This window comes from Nansenia antarctica (genome assembly GCF_963989245.1).
Source record: "Nansenia antarctica genome assembly, chromosome: 7".
In the NCBI taxonomy this organism is placed as follows: Eukaryota; Metazoa; Chordata; class Actinopteri; order Argentiniformes; family Microstomatidae; genus Nansenia; species Nansenia antarctica.
Window position 1 is genome coordinate 52,293,887 of NC_137677.1, and position 19,092 is coordinate 52,312,978.

The 19,092-nt window shown below is 44.8% G+C and overlaps 1 protein-coding gene across 1 annotated transcript; it reads right to left on the minus strand.

Annotated features, from left to right (window-relative positions):
- Positions 1 to 332: 332 nt before the first annotated feature.
- On the minus strand, positions 333 to 16,454 carry pou2f1b (POU class 2 homeobox 1b; the record flags this gene model as incomplete). The annotated part of the gene is made up of 15 exons (XM_080537336.1): positions 333 to 601; positions 2,398 to 2,498; positions 2,623 to 2,926; positions 3,123 to 3,228; positions 3,327 to 3,509; positions 4,148 to 4,290; positions 4,503 to 4,644; positions 5,357 to 5,512; positions 5,697 to 5,785; positions 5,946 to 6,060; positions 6,498 to 6,668; positions 7,472 to 7,567; positions 8,703 to 8,794; positions 9,410 to 9,475; positions 16,409 to 16,454. The coding sequence occupies 15 exons, from the start codon at positions 16,452 to 16,454 to the stop codon at positions 333 to 335; spliced, it is 2,079 nt and encodes a 692-aa protein (XP_080393462.1).
- Between the last annotated feature and the right edge of the window lie 2,638 nt (positions 16,455 to 19,092).

Consider the following 19,092-nt stretch of genomic DNA (forward strand, 5'->3'; position numbering starts at 1 on the left):
GATCCTGGCTCAGAAAATGGCCGACTTTAGTTCTCCTGTGTGACACCACGTTGAAACAACGCATCCAGGGGGAAAAACGCACGTCATTTTTGGAGTATTAGGGGAAAGACAGAAAGAAACAAAACGCAAAATAAAAATCATCCCCTCTTTACAAAAGGGTCTCTTTTTGGTGGCAGCAAAAGGATTAAATAATGAAAGATGAAAGGGAGGAGGAGGTGAGTGTAGCCTAGGGAGAAATCTCGAACGACAACCGTATTATCCATGTGATGCACAGAGACGGGCACTACGCTGGGTAACACAGCGTCATTTGAGATCCCGGACCCTTTTCAGCTTCACTGGGCCTTAGAGGCAGTGGTGATGGTGGAGGCGGTTGCCGTGGTGACCTGGTGGTGGTTGGCATCGGCCGTGACCTGCAGGGCCCCTCCCCCCCCGGCTCCTCCTGCCGACACCAGGCTGACGGGGTTGCTGGTGAGCAGCGACAGGTTCTGGGGGTTCAGGAAGAGGGGCGACGTCATCAGGTTGGGGGCGATGCCGGCCGAGGCGTTGCCGAAGATCAGGTTACCGCTGGCGTCCAGGGAGGCCAGGCCGCTCGACGCCAGGGCTGAGGGAGGGAGAGGAGGGCGGGGGAGAGGGTCACCTGTCTGTCGCCTGGAGGAGGACCGCTCAACATGGATGTGGATGTGTAAGTAAGTACATTTTATTTATAAAGCACCTTTCGAAACAAAGTTACAAAGTGCTGTACAGTGGACATCACATAAAAACAATCAGGTAAAAACAAGTTAACACAAGGCACATAAGGGCATAAGAGCAATAACACAACAAGAGATAAAACAAAACAATGACCTATAGAAGTGGGTCAGGTGAGAGTGTCATGAAATAAAGTGCAAACAAAACAGGTGTGTTTTTAAGTTTTTAAGTTCTTAAAACAATTAACGGATTGAGCATTCTTTATCGATACTGGGAGGGCGTTCCACAGTGTGGGAGCCACCACTACAAAAGCTCGGTCGCCCTTGGTTCTGAGGTTGGTCGGGGGTATGACCAGAAGGCCCTTGTCCGAGGACCTGAGAGATCTCACATTAGGCTTTGCCTGTAATAATTCCGAGATATAGAGAGGGGCCAGCCCGTGTAATGCCTTATAAGTTATTAAAAGGATTTTAAAATCAATTCTGGATTAGTCTGGGTAGTCAGTGAAGAGCGGCCAAAACCGGGGTTATATGAGCTCTGCGATGTGTGTTAGTGAGAATTCTGGCAGCTGTGTTTTGTACTAATTGTAGTCGGTTAATAGAAGAGCGGCTGAGAATAGAGTAGAGTCCGTTACAGTAGTGTAGACGTGAGGGGATAAATGCGTGCATGATTTTTTCGAGGTCTTGAGAAGTAAGGATTGGTTTGATTTTTGCGATATTGCGAAGATGGTAGAAACATGACTGTGTGACCTTTTTTACATGGTATTAAAAATTCAAGTGGCTATCAAAAAAGACTTTTGGCGGTGTTACGTACATTGGATGCCAATGAACCGAGGGACCGCCGAATTTCATTCGAGGTACTCTCGGGGCCTATAACTAGTATCTCAGTTTTATCTGCATTTAACTGTAGGAAGTTTTGTGCCATCCAATTATTTATTCCAGCAATACAGTCATGTAAGATGGTGAGTTTGCTGAGATCACTTGGTTTAAAAGAAACATATAATTGCGTATCATCTGCATAACAGTGATAGGATATGCCATCAAAACTATTAATAAGAGCACCAAGGGGTAACATGTAGAGGGAGAACAAGATTGGACCAAGGATTGAACCCTGGGGGACCCCACAGGCCAAGGGAGATGTGGAGGAGACATAGCTGTCGATAGTGTACTGCGGCTAACGCTAAGAAGAGAGTAAGTAGCCTCGAGAACAGATGGCTCCGATGGTTCTTAGGACGGCCCTCAGGGGGCAGGAGCCTATCTCCCGTTTCCGTAGCGTGAGGCGGCTTGACATACGAGTACAACCCCCCTGGACGTGACGCTGGTATGTCACAGGGTCTTACCCCCCCCCCCCCCCCCCCGCAACCCTTAATGCCAAGCCAATGACTCGGCCAGGGATCGAACTCACGACCTCCCGATCTCAGGGCGGACACTCTACTGCAAGGCCACTGAGACGGGTTCATCTATTAGCTCGAGATGGACGTGGATGTGTACTATGGCTAATGTTAGCCACGTTAGCGTTACTTTTCTAGCTTGAACACGGGTGTAGTGTGTGTATCACATGCTGTGTAGAGGAGCTAGGCCAGGTGTGTAAGTGTGGAGGAGCTAGGCCAGGTGTGTAAGTGTAGAGGAGCTAGGCCAGGTGTGTAAGTGTAGAGGAGCCAGGCCAGGTGTGTAAGTGTTGGGTGGAGAGGAGTAGTAAAACAGGTGTACTTACCGCTCCACACACCTTGGATGGTGGCCAAGGTGTTGTTGCTCATCAGGGCAGGGCTCAGAGCACTGCCTAGCCCCCCCGGACCCAGACTCAGCAAGGCCCCCCTACACACACACACACACACACACAGTCAGAGACCAGTATGCCTTTTCATGTGTTAAGTGCACCCCCCCCCCCCCCCCCCACTCACCCAGGGTTAAACTGTGAGCCCCCCCCCCCCCTACTCACCCAGGGTTAAACTGTGAGGAGGCCATCAGTCCTGGGTTGAGGCCGGCTGCCGCGGCCATGGCGGCGAAGCTAGTGCTGCTGGGTAACGAGAGCCCGGGCCCCGCCACCATCACCTGGCCCGCCCCCAGCGTGGTTGCCAGAGACGACGGGGCCTGGGCGACCACCGCGTGCTCTTGGGTTCCAGTCCCGCCGGCCTCGGCCGCCGTAGGGGAGGGGCTTAGTGACGGGGATCTCGTCGCCGCGGTAACCATGGGGGCGGTGGAGATGACGGACGCCGTGTTTGCGGTCGTTCCGATGGTCGTGCCTGAGGGCGAGAGGACGTGGTCGGAACCGACGGGTTAAGAGATATTCTTTTTTAATTTTATTATCTCACACAACCCTCTCTGGTCATCCCTGTGTATGGTGAAACATCCCTCACACACCCCCGCTCTCACCTATTCCTTCGTACCGTAACGCACGTGTGTACACACACACACACACACACACACACACACACACACCTGTGAACAGGTTGGAGACGCTGGTGCTGGTGAGAGGCATCACTGGGTTTACAGTCAGTGTGGTCGGTGTGTTGATGGTGTTAACAAGGCTCGCCGTACTGGCCACCTACAGGACACAGAAGAGGAAGTCATCAATGGGATATACACAAATACAATTACTGTGTGTGTGTGTGTGTGTGTGTGTGTGTGTGTGTGTAACCGTACCAGGGGGCTAGCGGGGGTGAAGATGGTTTTGATGGGGGTGCTGCCTATGCCTATGCTGCTGGGGGGGTTGATCCTCTTCTCCTTCTGCCGGCGGTTGCAGAACCAGACCCGGATCACCTCCTTCTCCATGTTGAGCTGGTCGGCGATCATGGTGATCTCCTCAGAGGTAGGTTTTTGGTTCTGCTGCAAGGGGACAAAGAAGCCAGGGACGCCCTTTCAGCACGGGGGAGTCAACCGCTCCCTGAACACTCCGTCATCTGTGACACGGTCTGTTCGTTTAGGGCGGCAAGTCAGCAACCAATCGGAATGTTCAGACTTTTATTTTGAAACACGGAAATCCATTTTGACGTTGTCGAAAATCACAACACAAACTCGCTGGTCGAGCCAAAATACTGCAATGGATTCGGTGAGTAATCCCCCCATTGCTACCTAGTTAACTACAATACTACTTTACATTGTTAGCCTTGTTACAAAACAAGCTGTGTTAGTTGACTAGCGAGCGTGGTGTCATTGATTTTCAACAACGCTGAAATGTATTTACATTTCTCGAAAAAAAAGTCTGACCATTAAATCGGATGCCGACTTGCAGAACAACTGACCAGACCGTGTCACGTTTGCTTTCGTTTGATTCCGTTCCCGCCACTCCCACTACGAAACGTTGACGATGAGCCAAGTCCCTCAAACGCAGCGTGGAAACAGTGTCACAGATCTACAACCTACAACCGTGTTTCCTCGAAAAATATCTCTGAGAAGTAGTGAGAAGTCTGCTCCCTTTTTTTCAAACATCGCTATATGTGTGTAGAATGTGAAACGTGGCCAACCTCCAGAAAGCTCTTTTCTAAGGCCACGCGGATGTTGGTCTCGATGCTGGTCCTCTTCTTCCGTCGGCGGTTGAGCCCCTCCATGAGGCCCACGGACGCCAGGCCACTGGGGCTGGACAGGCCCTGGTCAGACGACAGGTTCTCTGCACAAACTGCACCGACACAAGGAACAGGGACAGAGGTAAAGACAAGATACAGCACAGATACCCTGTACGCGCACGCGCACACGCACACACACGAAGTAAGGCACACGCACACACACGAAGTAAGGCACACGCACACACACAAAGTAAGGCACACACATGACACACGAAGTAAGGCAGAGGGGTTTATCCAGGGGGGCTCAGGGACAAACCTGCATCATTGAGCCACTTCTCTAGCAGTGGCTTCAGCTTGCACATGTTCTTAAAGCTCAGGTTCAAGGCCTCGAAGCGGGAGATGGTGGTCTGGCTGAAGTCGTTCCCATACAGCTTACCCATGGCCAGACCCACGTCCCCCTGAGCGAGAGAGAGAGAGAGAGAGAGAGAGAGAGAGAGAGAGAGAGAGAGAGAGAGAGAGAGAGAGAGAGAGAGAGAGAGAGAGAGAGAATGAATGATCTTTATTGTCATTGTAACAGGTAACAAAATTTAAATGCAAACCCTCGGTGCTAACAAACAAACACAGTCCTAAGATAAAAAAGAAAAAAAAGAATGAGACATAAATATACATAAATAGGGGGGGGATAAAAATAAAAATAGGGGGATAAATGATCGGTAGACATCTGAGAATGTATCTATTATGTGAACTTCTAGACAGAGGGGAGTTAGCATGTAACTGTGTACTTTTATAAACATATGAACATATGGAGTAGTAGACTTATATAGAGTATATGACCCCTAACACAAGAATGTAAACATATTGCACGGTTATAGAACATTGCACTATTCCCATGGTTATTGCACAGTAGTTTCTCATATTGCAGAGAGAAAGAGAGAGAGAGAGAGAGAGAGAGAGAGAGAGAGAGAGAGAGAGAGAGAGGAGAAGGGAGAGCTCTGCCAACATTTCTACAACCCCCCTCCCTTTTCTCCTGCCCCCCGACCCTCCCCTAATGATCCGTCGAGTCTCCTGGCCAATTTTTGCCTGAGAAAGGTTGAGTCTTCACACCAAAGGAATATTCAGCTTCTCGATGTACACACACACACACACACACGCACGCGCACGCACACGCACCTGAGTGAAGCCCAGTTTGATGCGTCTCTGTTTGAAGGTCTTGGCGAACTGCTCGAGCTCCTCCAGGTCGCTGGGCTCCTCCAGGCTGGGCGTGTCCAGGCGTTTGGGCGGGGTCTGGATGGGCGTGGTTGCTATCGTGCGCGTCGGAGTCGCTGGCTATATAGGGTGGAGGACATACGAAATGCATCTGGTCAAGAACGCCCATATTACGGTGGCAGGAAGTTGCTCTGGACCAGAGCTGGAACTGAGTGACTTGATAATGATTGAGATATTCTTATAGGAGTGACAACGTGTGGAGTTGTTTGGGGGGATTGTAGGAGTTGGAGTTGGAGTTGCTGACCTGCGTGGCGAGGATGCTTGGCTGAGTCTGCAGAAGGTTGGCTTGGCTTTGAGGTAGCTGAGTTAGAAGATTCTGGGCTTGCAGGAGGCCTGAGCGTGAGAGTGAGAGTGAAAGTGAGAGAGCGAGAGAGAGATGGAGAGACAGAGGGAGCGAAGGGTGTTACATTTTGTTGTGATGAGATGTATTAAATCTGAAGAACCAACAGAGAAACAGGACAGTGTGTGTACATACTTTGGGTTGAGTACATACTCTGCTGGCCCTGCGGTGACTGCGAGATGATGAACTGGGTGGGCTGCAACTGTCCGGGCTGCACCAAGACAAACTGGGGCAGGCTCAGGTTCTGCTGTTGCAACTGCTGTAGCTGCTGTATGTCCTCACACACACACACACACACACACACACACACACACACACACACAGGGAGAGAGGAACACACGTCACAGATGTGCGCGTGCACGCACGCACGCATCATTTTGGCTCTGTATGCCACCACAATGGATTTGAAATGAAACAATCGAGATGCAGTTGACAGTGTAGTAGCTGGCATCTAGTGACATTTTTGTTTGCCCCTCCCCTTCTTCACTTTGATTAGTTCAAAGTCACGAATGTAACCAACGACTGTCATCATTATTACAACCCAGTATACAAACCAGTCTTACAAACCAGTATACAAATCAGTCTGTCTTGAAACTCCTCTACAGTGTTATCTGCTTTTGCCACACGTGTCAGTAGAACTTGATAATATGTGTAATTTGCCACAAATTGTGTATATATATATGTGTGTGTGTGTGTGTGTCTTACAGAGGTGATCTGGATGGGCTGGGAGAGCTGGGTGATGGGGGTGGCTGCGGAGGCAGAAATGCTGGCCCCGGTGTTCTGCTGGCTGACCGAGTGCTGCTGCACCGCTGCAGCCAGGATCTGGGCCTGGGCCTGCTGCAGCAACATCTGCTGCTGAGCCGGAGTCAGGGTCAACTACCACCAGAGATAGAGAGAGAGAGAGAGAGAAAAGGAAGAAAGAAGGGAAGGAGAGGGAGAGTGAGACAGAGGGGGGGGGGGGGTGAGAAAGAGAGAAGTGCTGTCAAAACAAGTGTTTTCTTTCACAATTCTTACCCTTTTTTTTTTTTTTTCAGGGCGTACATGTTTCAGGGCACACATAACAAATGACAACTGTAGCCTTTCATGTGAATTGTGAAGCGGTGTCCTGACACACAGATGGAGAGACTTGCTCATGCACGTTGACAAGAGGGTGGTAAGGAAGATGGCGGGCGACAGTGTGGGAGTGCCCTCCCCCTACAAGAAAGGCCAACGAGGCTGCCGCTTTGGGTGGTCAAACGAGGTCGATCGGTGCCTGACCATCTGGCCATGTGACTGGGTGGCATGTGAGGGGACCAATCACAGATGAACATGACACCTACTGGACTGTGGATGGAACACACTGAGAGATGGAGGGCTGGTCTGTGAGGTTGTTGGTATAATTGTACGTGTGCAAAAACATTCAAAGTTATGTCCAAATACTTGGCATCGTCCCCCCACCTCTCTTCCATGAGTACTTGGACATAACCCCACCCTCGCTGTGACTGATCTGGCAGGCAGACCCGAGAAGAAGAAGAAGCTGACCAGACCACTAACCACTGATTCAGGGTCAGATTATTTGTTTAAATGTCTAGAATGATTTAGGTTAGGATTGAGGATAGAGTTAATCTCTGACCCTGGATCTGTGCTTATGGGGGCCATATTCTGTCTTGGGGCCAGGCAGGTAGCATCATGCCACTTACTCCAGCTATCTGTCCCCCGGCCAACATGAGCTGGGTTTGAGGCAGCACCCCCTGCTGGACGGAGGTCTGGAGTGCGCCCGTGTCTTCAGACTTGGACTAGGAGTAGAGCACAGAGGGGGGGGGGGGGCTTATTGAGGATAACCTTTCCCAGAGCAACGCCATGGAGAAAACAATGGTACACTTGTGTGAATCAGTTTGTGTCTAAGCATGCTGACCGGGGCCAATTGCGAGCACAGAAAAACCTGATGGTTTAAATCCGTTTCTCCAATAAATATTCCGATTCATGGTCAGAGTTGTGAGCGAGAGGACTGACAACCTATTGCTTGAATATGGAGATTTAAAAATCAGTGAAGAAACACTAAGCTACACACCGAGCCAAAAAACACTTGAACATATAGAAGTACATATTAGCACAAAACATAGCATGTCTGGAACACAAACAGGATTTTCATTAACATAAAATTATCTAGATTAAAGCGCAGGAGAGGAAGTGGGTGTTAGAGATGGCACTGCACCTGCAGCGACAAGAGAGGAAGAAGAGGAGAGGGAGGGGGTGAGCGGAGGAGTTAATTAGAAAAAAAACTGTTATGCAGTGCATGTAAATTCTGCATAGATTTGCATATTCTCCACCATCTGTTTCCGAGCAACGACAGAACAGCTAATTAGCATACATGGTTGATTAATCTACCATGTTGCCAGGCAATGCTGAGAGAGCCTGCCTCATTTAAATGTACTGTTCCTATGTTGTGTTGTGTGTTGTGTGTTGTGTGGTGTGTGGTGTGGTGTGTGTTGTGTGTTGTGTGTTGTGTGTGTGTGAGTGTGGTTCTGTTGGAACACACACACACACACACACACACTCACACACACACACACACACACACACACGCACACACACGCACACACACACACAGCTACTCTCTTAATAATAAAGTAGGGCCAACTGGCTACATTTCTGCCACACAGACAGACAGGCAACATCACGCAAGAGCATTGCAATGACCCAGGAGTCCTCTGCAGTTCACATTCCTCCACATTCCATTCCATTCCATTCACATTGTGTGTGTGTGTGTGTCTGTCTGTGATAGAGGTAGAGAGGTTCGTAGATATTGAAGTAAGTAAATACCTGTAATAAGTGCAGCCTGTGTGTGTGTGTGTGTGTGTGTGTGTGTGTGCGTGCGTGCATGCAAGTGTGTGTGTGAGTGTGTTAGGACTGGGTCAGTGAGCGTGTTACCTGTTGAAGGAGGGCTTGTGCATGTGCATTGGTGATTGCGCTTGTAGTCTGCACTGTATGCCTCTGAAAGTCCAGTCCATTTGTTTGAACTCCTGAGGGGGGAAAAAACAACCAAGTCATCAGAGAGGCAACGCCCACAGATACACCTCGCATCTGAACATCTGACCTCACCAAAATACAACGACTGCAGAATCTATCATTTCAGAATCAATCATCTCCCATGAAATGTTTGTTCCAAAGACATTGTGAAGGACCTGAAATATGTCTTAAAGAAGCTAATATATGTCTTTTCGTTTTGTAAGAATTCTAGTTAGGTTCATTACCATCGGCACACAAACAAAACACACACACACGTAATCTATTTAACAGCCTCTAAGCACAAAACTACAAACACGCAATGGACTTTCACTAAACCACCAAAGCCAAGTTGCTCTCTGCCATCCCATTTGTCAATCAGCACCGCAGAACCTCAGACTCCACAGGACAGCCACAACAGTCAGAAGAACCAGGGTTGTGTTCAATAGGCACGCACGCAGGACAAATTTCTTTCTTTTTTTGAAAGAAAGAGATGTTCGCTTAATTTAACAGTGTTTTATATAGCCTGTATATTTATAGTTTAAACTCCAGTTGAAACTCTTTGTGCCTCCTGAACGTGACCCTGGTAAGCACAGGTAGTGAAAAGCAGCTGGTCACAGAGGGTAACTCACCTGTGTTTCCGTCCCCACTCTCCATTGCACATTTACTAGTTTCTGACGGATTACTCATTCTAGAATCTGGAATAGGCAGACAGACAGACAGGCAGGCAGACAGACAGACAGACAGACACACAGACAGAAAGAAAGGACAGAGAGAGACTTTCACTCAATTGTCACTGACCTTCTAAAAACAAACACCCCCACCGTCCACCTTAAAACAGCCCCTTAGGCCCAAAATACTAAACTGTACTATGTCAATCTTCAACTGACCTAACATAAGAAACCCTCTTTTCAATACAGCTGACAATTCATTTCATCAACCACCACCAGAGGAATGACAAAAAGAGATGCTCAAACTGAAAACACAAAAAGTTCCAAGCCGGAAAACGCTCTCCCTTCAGATTGGGTCCTATACACACATGAATAACAGTGACACACTAAAATACACTACATCAAAACCCCACAACTCACCCACTTCTGCTGAACCTGTTTTTTCTAGCATGGTTGCAAAAGCTACAGACAGGATGTCCGGCACTCAGACCCACAGACAGGGGGTTCTCTACCCCACCCTCTCCTCAGTCCACTGGTCAGAGAGCAGAGTCCAATACAACCACAGCTACACACAGAGGCGCTAGCACAGTCCACCACACGGTCCACTGAACAACACTGAGATACAGTACACTGCGAAAGCCAACAGGGTGTAGGAACAACTCTCTCTCTCTCGCTATAATGAAGCATAATCAGTATTCAGCTGATTAAAGCGGTATGCAAATCTACCCTTGTTAGCAATGCAAGGCTTTGAAGTCCTGCGAGCGACTCATTTCACACCGAGCTCTGAAAGCTTTCTGCATAATTTAAAACTGCCATAAATATTTATCAGCTCATTAGCATATTAATTGGATGGCTTTTAGAAAATGATATAAAAAATTAAATAAAAAACGGGGGAGTAAGATGGAGAATAAAGAGAGAAAAAAAGGGGGGAAAAGTGCTCAAACCAGAACACGACAGCAGAGGCAGGGGAGGTAGCACAAGACCAATTACTGTCAGAGAGGGAGGCAGAGTAATTAGCTAAGAGCAGGTAAAAGGGGAGACGACATCCCAGAATGCAGTGCTAGGCCTGTTGGCGGTGGTCAGGGCACGTTGGTGAGGAGTGGTGGTGCTAATAGAATGTCTCAGGCTGCTAGTCCAAAACTCCTCCAGGAGTCATGGAGACCGGCCTGGTTATTAATGAGGGAAATGGGGTGAGGGGGGGTGTAGGAGGGGGGACGCACTCAATCGGAAATAAATAACTCCACATTAATCCACCACAAGCCCGTCATTACCGCCAGACCCCCGTGGCTAAAGCATTCCACACAGAGCAACTACAGAGGGTGAGGGCTAAGGGTACCGCCAGCTATGAAGCATGTGAAAATTTGCATATTTAGATTAGCTTTAAATTCCATTAGTTGTTCATTTGCTGAGTTTTTTTTTTGCCTTTTCTTTCTTTTTAATGTGTTGGGCACAAACATGAATGAATGAATGAATGAATGAATGAATGAATGGTCTTTATTGTCATTGCTATAGTACAGGTACCAAACAACGAAATGTGGGAGGGGTGGCTCCCCTGGTGCTAGGAAAGAAAAAAAAAAAAAAACTAAAAAGACAAGAAGGGAAAGGAGCTGGTTTACATAAATAAAGGCTATGTACACTATCCACTATACTATACTGTACAGATAAAACACTGTGCTGTACTCTATGCTATGCTATACCTATTCTAACATTTCCTATTTCTCTGCAACCTTGTTGCCAGGGTTGTCATATTGCACATAGTGTTATTGCACATTCATTTAAAGTGTCGCAGTTTGCAGGCTTGAAATGTACACATGTTCTGAGAGTTCATGTGGCAGAGTGGTAAGATGGCAGTTTGAGGCTTTTAGAGCAATGTTTGATTTCTGCTGATAAATCTGATCTTTCAAGGTCTCTAAAAAAGTGGGGAACACGGAGTAGCTCTAAGAATCTTCTTTATAAAACCAAAACCGGCACTGAATTGCAGTATTTTTCTATACTAACTCTTCCAACCACTCACTCATCACAATAGACTGAGACTGGCTATATAACTGTCTATAACACCTCAACCAAGATCAGGCCACAATAATACAGACCGGCTGAGGACAGTACTAGGAACACTAGACAGTGGCTGATCAGGGATTAACTTCCTGATAGCTTTGTAGCCCTGTAAGCATCTTTGCATAAGGTATTACCAGGTGAATACAGGTATTTAAATGGAACAATCTGCTACCTTTGGCCACTGTGGCAAAATCCAGTTTGAAGTTTTAAACAACATCATCCTCCCATCAGCTGTTGTGTTTCTGCATGCCTGCATGAGGCAGCCACCAGAGACAGAAAAGTGAAAATCTGTGAGTCCACTCCCCTGGAACATGTCCCTAGCCAATAACATGTTTGTACGTAAAATAAATAAATAAATAAAAGGGCTAGAAAGTGCTTTCGGGACCAAAATAGTATTCAGAAATGAAATATTTCGAACTGTTGTAGGGTATTCTCAGGTTCAGGAATGAGCAACGGCAGACCTGTACAATCAATCAATACATTACAATTGAATTGTTGGAACATGTTGCAAATAGGGAACAATCTCCAGAATCACAGCAGAGAAATTGTCCAACCTCCGATAGGAAGGACACAGCTTAAAATTCCAAGAATTGGACTACATGATTGATTAATTGTCTTGAGTACATCAACGACAAGTCATTACAGCCATTAGAAAGAGTTTGTGTTACATACTGCACCATTAAGCTTACTGGTTTATTTCTGTCAATACTATCTCCACCTGTATTTTAGCATTATTATCCCCACCAAATGTTGGTTTAATATCATCCAAATAACTTGCACAAAAGCATCACAAGGCATGATCAATAACTCTTGACTTAGGGGAAAACAGTGGAGGAGGTCATGAATCTGCCTTTTAGGCTGGTAACGATAGTCAGAGAGAGGAACTACTTGCAGTAGATTTGCTACAATTTCAAGTCACGTTGAAGGTCTGCTAAAAAAGTATTACCGTATCTGGGTATTTTGGAGGGAAGATATAGGCCTACCGGTTTGAGAATTTTAATACCAGACCAAACTTTTCCTACAATTACGTTCTCAGGAAACGACCCAGGAGAGTCAAACATGAATCAGTGTGGAGAGAAGCTGTTTTCAGCCAAACAAACTCAACTACGTTTAGAGTTTAGACAAAACTAATCTCGAGTAGAATAGGACATTTACCTTAACCATGGCAATATCAGGTTGTCAAGCATTGCAAATTAATTGGCTCCCATTCTCAACTGAACTGACCAAGCCTATCCTCAATGTTAAACCTAATTTACTGCTGTGCAATGACGCTTTATTTGAGACAGAGTATTAAAATATAGGTTATGGCAAGGTCCCCTGAAACAAGAGGAGAGATACACAATAGCAGCCCTCTCGATCTCCTTCCACGTCATACACTACGGTAACCTTCTTAACCTAAAGCCAAACAGGCAAAAAAAGTGCATTAGCAGAAAGATAAAATATACAAAACACAGTCTGGAGATGCACTGCAGTTGCTAGGGTGTTTCGCAAAACCCAATTGTGGTACAAATGATTATGCAAATATTTCAGCAGAGAGTTTTTAATAGGTAATAATAATAGTAGGTCTAATAATAATAATAATAATAATAATAAGTAGAAAACTTGCAACATCTGTGGCATTGTGCTGTGTGATAAAACTGCACATTTTAGAGTGGTCTTATTATTGTGACCAGCCTAAGGCACATCTGTGCAATAATCAGCATCTGGATATGCCACACCTGTCAGGTGGAGGGATTATCTCAGCAAAGGAGAAGTGCTCACCAACACAGATTTAAACAAATTTGAGAACACAATGAGAGAAATAGGCCTTTTGTGTACAAAAAGTATTTGATTTCAACTCATGAAGAATTGGAGCAAAAACCAAAGTGTTGCGTTTATATTGTTGTTCAGTGTAATAACATTGGACAAAACAGCAGCAAGACATGGACAGCATAAAGGCCATAAAACAACAACACTCATTCATTAGCACTGTTTTATGGAGTTTGACTGGATTTAGCAAAGCAGCTAATGTCAGCTTCTATGAGAGACAAAGAATAAAAAGGAGTAGACAGAATACATTCCAAATATGATTAGAGTTGTCACTTCACATCCAATTTCCATTGCGCTGAGGCCAAGCCTATGTTTGTTGAGTATTTAGAGCTAAACTGCTCTGCTGACAAAATGAAGCAACGACTGCAGATAAATATCATGTATTTTAATGCATTTGAGCCTACAATTATGGTAAGAAGCCGATGTATTTCCACTTGAGTTACACTATGAGCTTTTGCTGTTTGCTGACACCTAGGCTAAGGTGTAAAATTAAATTTAAAAATACGTGTATCACTCTTCTCACCACGTATGCCTTCCTCATCTCTGACATCAAGCCTGACTGTAGGAATGAGTTGTAGGAATTTGTCTACTATTAAACAGCTGTCTTTATAACTTACAACTTGGTTTCACTTTAACTCTAGACCAATATTTTGATATTTTGTTGACTTACTCTCCAGTCATACACTTTTCTTGTACATAATATGATCCTCTCTTCCTTTCACTCTGAAACAGCTTGTTTGTATGTACTTCAGGTACACTTTAAGATGCCTTGCATCTATTACCAGAAGTATGCATTATTCATGATTACCATGTTTACATGAATGAATATTCATTAAAGAACTCTCCAGATGGATTGAGGGTGAAGATGTAAAACTGTGAGGAAGTGAGGAGAAGGTGAATATGAGAGTCATTTCTCATCTCCCACTCCAAAAAGCAGATCAATAAGTCAATGCAACTGTTCAAACGACCTTTTTTCCACAAAGTGCACTTATTTTTTCCCCAAAACAACAAGTAGCCTAAGTGGTGTGTTAAAAACAAAAACAAAGATGATGTGCCTAACTGTATGAACACACAAACAAAGAAAAACATATATATATGTTATATATGTTTATGTTCATATTAAATGTCACAACATAAGACATCGTTGTGAGGAAATGGTCGCAAAAAGGCTACACATTAAATTAAAACGTCTACGTAAACGTACTATCTACGTAAAAGCAGTTCCAAGAAAATAGGTGAGCTGGCATGGGAAACATACATTTACATTGCCAAAGCATGTGAAGTGTGAAGATAAAAACAAAAACAATGTAATGTACATACATGTACATTCTCTCTCTCTCTCTCTCTCTCTCTCTCTCTCTCTCTCTCTCTCTCTCTCTCTCTCTCTCTCTCTCTCTCTCTCTCTCTCTCTCTCTCTCTCTCTCTCTCTCTCTCTCTCTCTCTCTCTCTCTCTCTCTCTCTCTCTCTCTCTCGAGTGGGCCTCATTACTACCCCTCCCCCAATAGACAGGGGCACAGGTAGGTAGGAAGGCTTCGGGGGCATTACATGATTTGCTAAACAATTGCAAGACAGCGAGGTTGAAGTCGTGCTTTTAAAAGCAAGAGAGGCGGAGAACCACTGCTGCACCATTTTTAAATAAACGAAACCGCCCCGAATTACACATTCTAATGAGAACCTTTTAATATATTCAGTTTGCGTAAACAAACACAGCCACACACCCAGACGCACACAAGTAGAGGCGAAAACTCAGGCGAAACTTCAAAGCTTCAAACTTCCATCTGAACTCTCGAAACGACCGTAGCGGATCGGACGGCCAGACAATGGCGGGAACAAAGAGATACAACTATTGAAGTGGTTTGTGATTTCTTTTGAGTCGGGTCATGGTGACCGTGAAGTTTAGAAGTGTGCCAATTTGCGACATGAACAGCGGTCTTTTGTATTTTTCCTGCTATAGCGCTGAAATAAACGTGCTTTCCTTCTAGACTAGGCCGATATTCTCCACAACAAATCTGTACAACTAAAGAAGTCCTGATGGCGTTTCTGATCTGAAGAGTGGCTGTTTACAATGAATTTCGTCACAAAGTTATTCAATTTCTCCGGGGAAGAAATGGCATATTATGATGGTACTTGTAGGCTATAGCCGATATCACGCTTTTGACAGACATGTTAGGGTAAATTATGGAAAAACTCAGACGAACAAAAACTTGTTATGTAAATGTAAGGACGAAATAAAAACGGATACACGACTGTCTAAGTCGAGTTATACAGGAGACATTTAAAACATTGTGACATTATGTTATCATCTTTAAAAGATACGAGAATGTTTGATGTTTGCAGAGCGCGCCGAGATAATAATATAGCTAGAATAGTTGATGGAATATGCTGAACTCCGCATTCTCTATGGTCGGGGAGGCCCATAGGCATGAATAACACAACAGGCGATGCCTGCATCGAGCACAAAGGCAGGGGAGAATGGGCATCTAAAATCACGCTGCGCTAAGCCCTCCGACACCAGGGTTAGAAGAGTTAGCTTCTGGGCTTCCCACATCTCTGACTGTAGCTACTGTAAATATGATTATACTGTATACGCGCGGCCGCTGCCTGTTGGCTCAAAATGAATATGCAAACCTCCTCCAAAAGGTTCAGACTCGTAAACACAAAGCCTGCCTGGCCTTAGCAGAAAGAGCTAGCAAAGCTACCCTCATAGCCACAACAGCTACAGTAGCAACATACAGTATTTATGAAATATCTAAATATGACATGTATACAAACTGCAGTCACGTCCGTCGTTTACTAATAAAATATGCTAAGTCGCATCTGTCGCCAGCGGTATGAATATGTAGCGCGCAGAGCGGTCTAATCACACAAAGGGAGGCAGGTTTTTTTTTCCTTTAATTTTCCCGTCGCACTGCAATAGCCCGTTTCCCCCACTCTGTAAAATATCCCGCTAGGATGTAAAATGAACAGAATTGACGTTAACCCCAGCACCGATACGCCAGATACATTTGTTTTCGCTCTTCTCCCCCCGAGCTTTATGAATTGAGAGAAAGAGTGTTTGAATATGAGTATGAATATGTAAAATGCTGTAATGATTACCTGGTCCTGAACTCTCATCTTGACTCGCTGCTCCTCCGTCCGCCATTTTGAATATTTAACCCGAAATCCCGAACCCGTCCCTGCTAGGAGAGGCGCACTGACACCCTGCGCGACTCAATGAGCAAGTGGCACTCTCATATACTTTTGGTTTTTTAAACAGTAACCTACAGTTTTACTTCAATCAGAATGTATATTATTTATGTAAACCAGCTCTTTTCCCTTCTTGTTTTTAGTTTTTTTTCCTAGCCCCAGGGGAGCCCCCCCTCCCAAATTTCGTTGTATGGTACCTGTACTATATCAATGACAATAAAGACCATTCATTCATACATTTGTATGTTTTTGTTTTGTAATCCCAATTATCTTTCAATTATGGCTATAGCCCTACAGCCATACACAGTGCCTCAGATCAGAAGTTGTCCACTGTTGCATGATGTTGGAACTTCTTATTTTTATTTTTTATATCTGTGTGTTCTGAGATTGTGTGAATATGTATCTTATTTCATGTTGGGCATAAACTTTACCGAGAGAGACGAGGGGGGGGGGGGGGGGGGGGGCAAAGGTAGCGATAGGCAGAGAGAGATAAAGATATAGAGCAGGGAAAGATAAAGTATGATCATTGTGTATATTTGGACTGTAAATCACTATTTGTCTTGCTAATACACTGTCTGTGTATATGTATTCATTTGTATATATGTTTGTGCATTACTGCATATCGTGTGTGTGTGTGTGTGTGTGTGTGTGTGTGTGTGTGTGTGTGTGTGTGTGTGTGTGTGTGTGTGTGTGTGTGTGTGTAGCAGAGTAGAAAATATAGACCAAGTGGATTTATGTATTAAATAGGCTACTAGAATTCATGCTACTTGTGGAGGTATGAATCACAGTGAGAATTCTGTGTGTCTGTATGTTTTGTTTTTAGCTTCAGTTTTTACAATCAATAAGAAAACAGCAAGGGTTGTCTCCTGAGGCTTTCTCAAAACTCAATGCAGCCCAAACATCTCCTAACTTTCTATTGATCTTCAGGCAATCAAGTTGAAACATCTACAGACAGACCCTATCGATGTCGGTCTGTGTGATGACAGACTGAAGTTGAATGTAAGAGTGTACCTGCGTATGTGAATGAATGAATGAATGAATGAATGAATGAATGAATGAATGGTCTTTATTTATTGTCATTGCTATAGTACAGGTACCAAACAACGAAATTTAGGAGGGGTGGCTCCCCTGGTGCTAGGAAAGAAAAAAAAAACTAAAAAAGACAAGAAGGGAAAGGAGCTGGTTTGTGTATTAAAGCTTGGTGGTATACCCTCAAATATTTGTACCTGAAAGAAAGGGCATATGCTGAGGAAAGGAGACCACCCTCTATAATGTTAGAATTAGTCAATCCCACTCTAACATCAACTTGTAGACATTGTCATGATGATAATAGGTTATAATCTACATTCCATTAATTTCAGTGGAAATGACAAAAGACAGTATAGGCTTCAGTCACAAGAATGCAATGGTGTGTGTGTGTGTGTGTGTGTGTGTGTGTGTGTGTGTGTGTGTGTGTGAGTGTGTGTGTGTGTGTGTGTGTGTGTGTGTGTGTGTGTGTGTGTGTGTGTGTGTGTGTGTGTGTGTGTAGCATAGTAGAAAATATAGGCCAAGTGGATTTATGTATTGAATAGGCTACTAGAATTCATGATGCTTGAAACATGAAAGAAATGCATTCAGATATTTTCAGGAACTTAATTAATTTCCACCCACTGTATTTGTGGCTGTAGTTTTTGTTTTTCAATGAATTCAATATATCATCTTTTTTAATTATTTTATTTTTCATTCAGAATGTAGAAAATCGCCGTTTTCACACTAGTATGGTGTTTGAGATGGCCTAATGAACGTTGTGTTCAAAATAGATGAAGAGAGGTATTTTTAATTGGCGCCGAATAATGCTCATAGTAATAATGACATGTCTCTATTTTGCCACTGCCGTCCATGCATTAACACAGCGGATAGTTGGCTGTTGAAAATGAGGCAACGCGTTCTTATTTAGTCCAACACTGCCATCTGCAGGTTGGAGTTGGACATGACGACAGACCAAAAGACCTGAATGGATTATAACAACTGGATCTCAGATATATTGGTTAACCCCATAGGGGTGTTCACCTGCTTGTGCTTTCAGGACAGGTCAAGTGGTTCCCGCAATATTGTTATGGAATTATAAGTTATAATTTCTGCATATAGAATTTACCCTATAGGCCTACATCTGAATGAATTCATCAACAAATAGTAGCTATTTAGCCGACAAAAACAAAATACAGTGGATGCAGGATGCTCAGGGTGCGACTCGGTTAAAAAGGGCGGGTTCAGACAGAGGGATTGGTGGCATTTGATTGGCCCATTGACTTATCACCTGGCATTTGATTGGCCCATTGACGTATCACCTGGCGAGGGCACCGACGCCCTCGTAGACCTGAAGGTGCGGCAGGTGTCTGCGGTCTACCTGAGAAAGGTGCGCACAGACAGAGCGTGGATTTGGGATAGGCCTATCGACTGATTCCGCTATCTCTTTGAGCGATGGAGAAGTTAACAATGAGACTCATTTTCATATTTACAGGTATGTGTGTTTGATTTCTGTTCTTATTTTTTCACTGAAAGAATCTTTATGTAACCAAACAACCGCCACTTTTTTTCGTTCATTGAGTGGACCG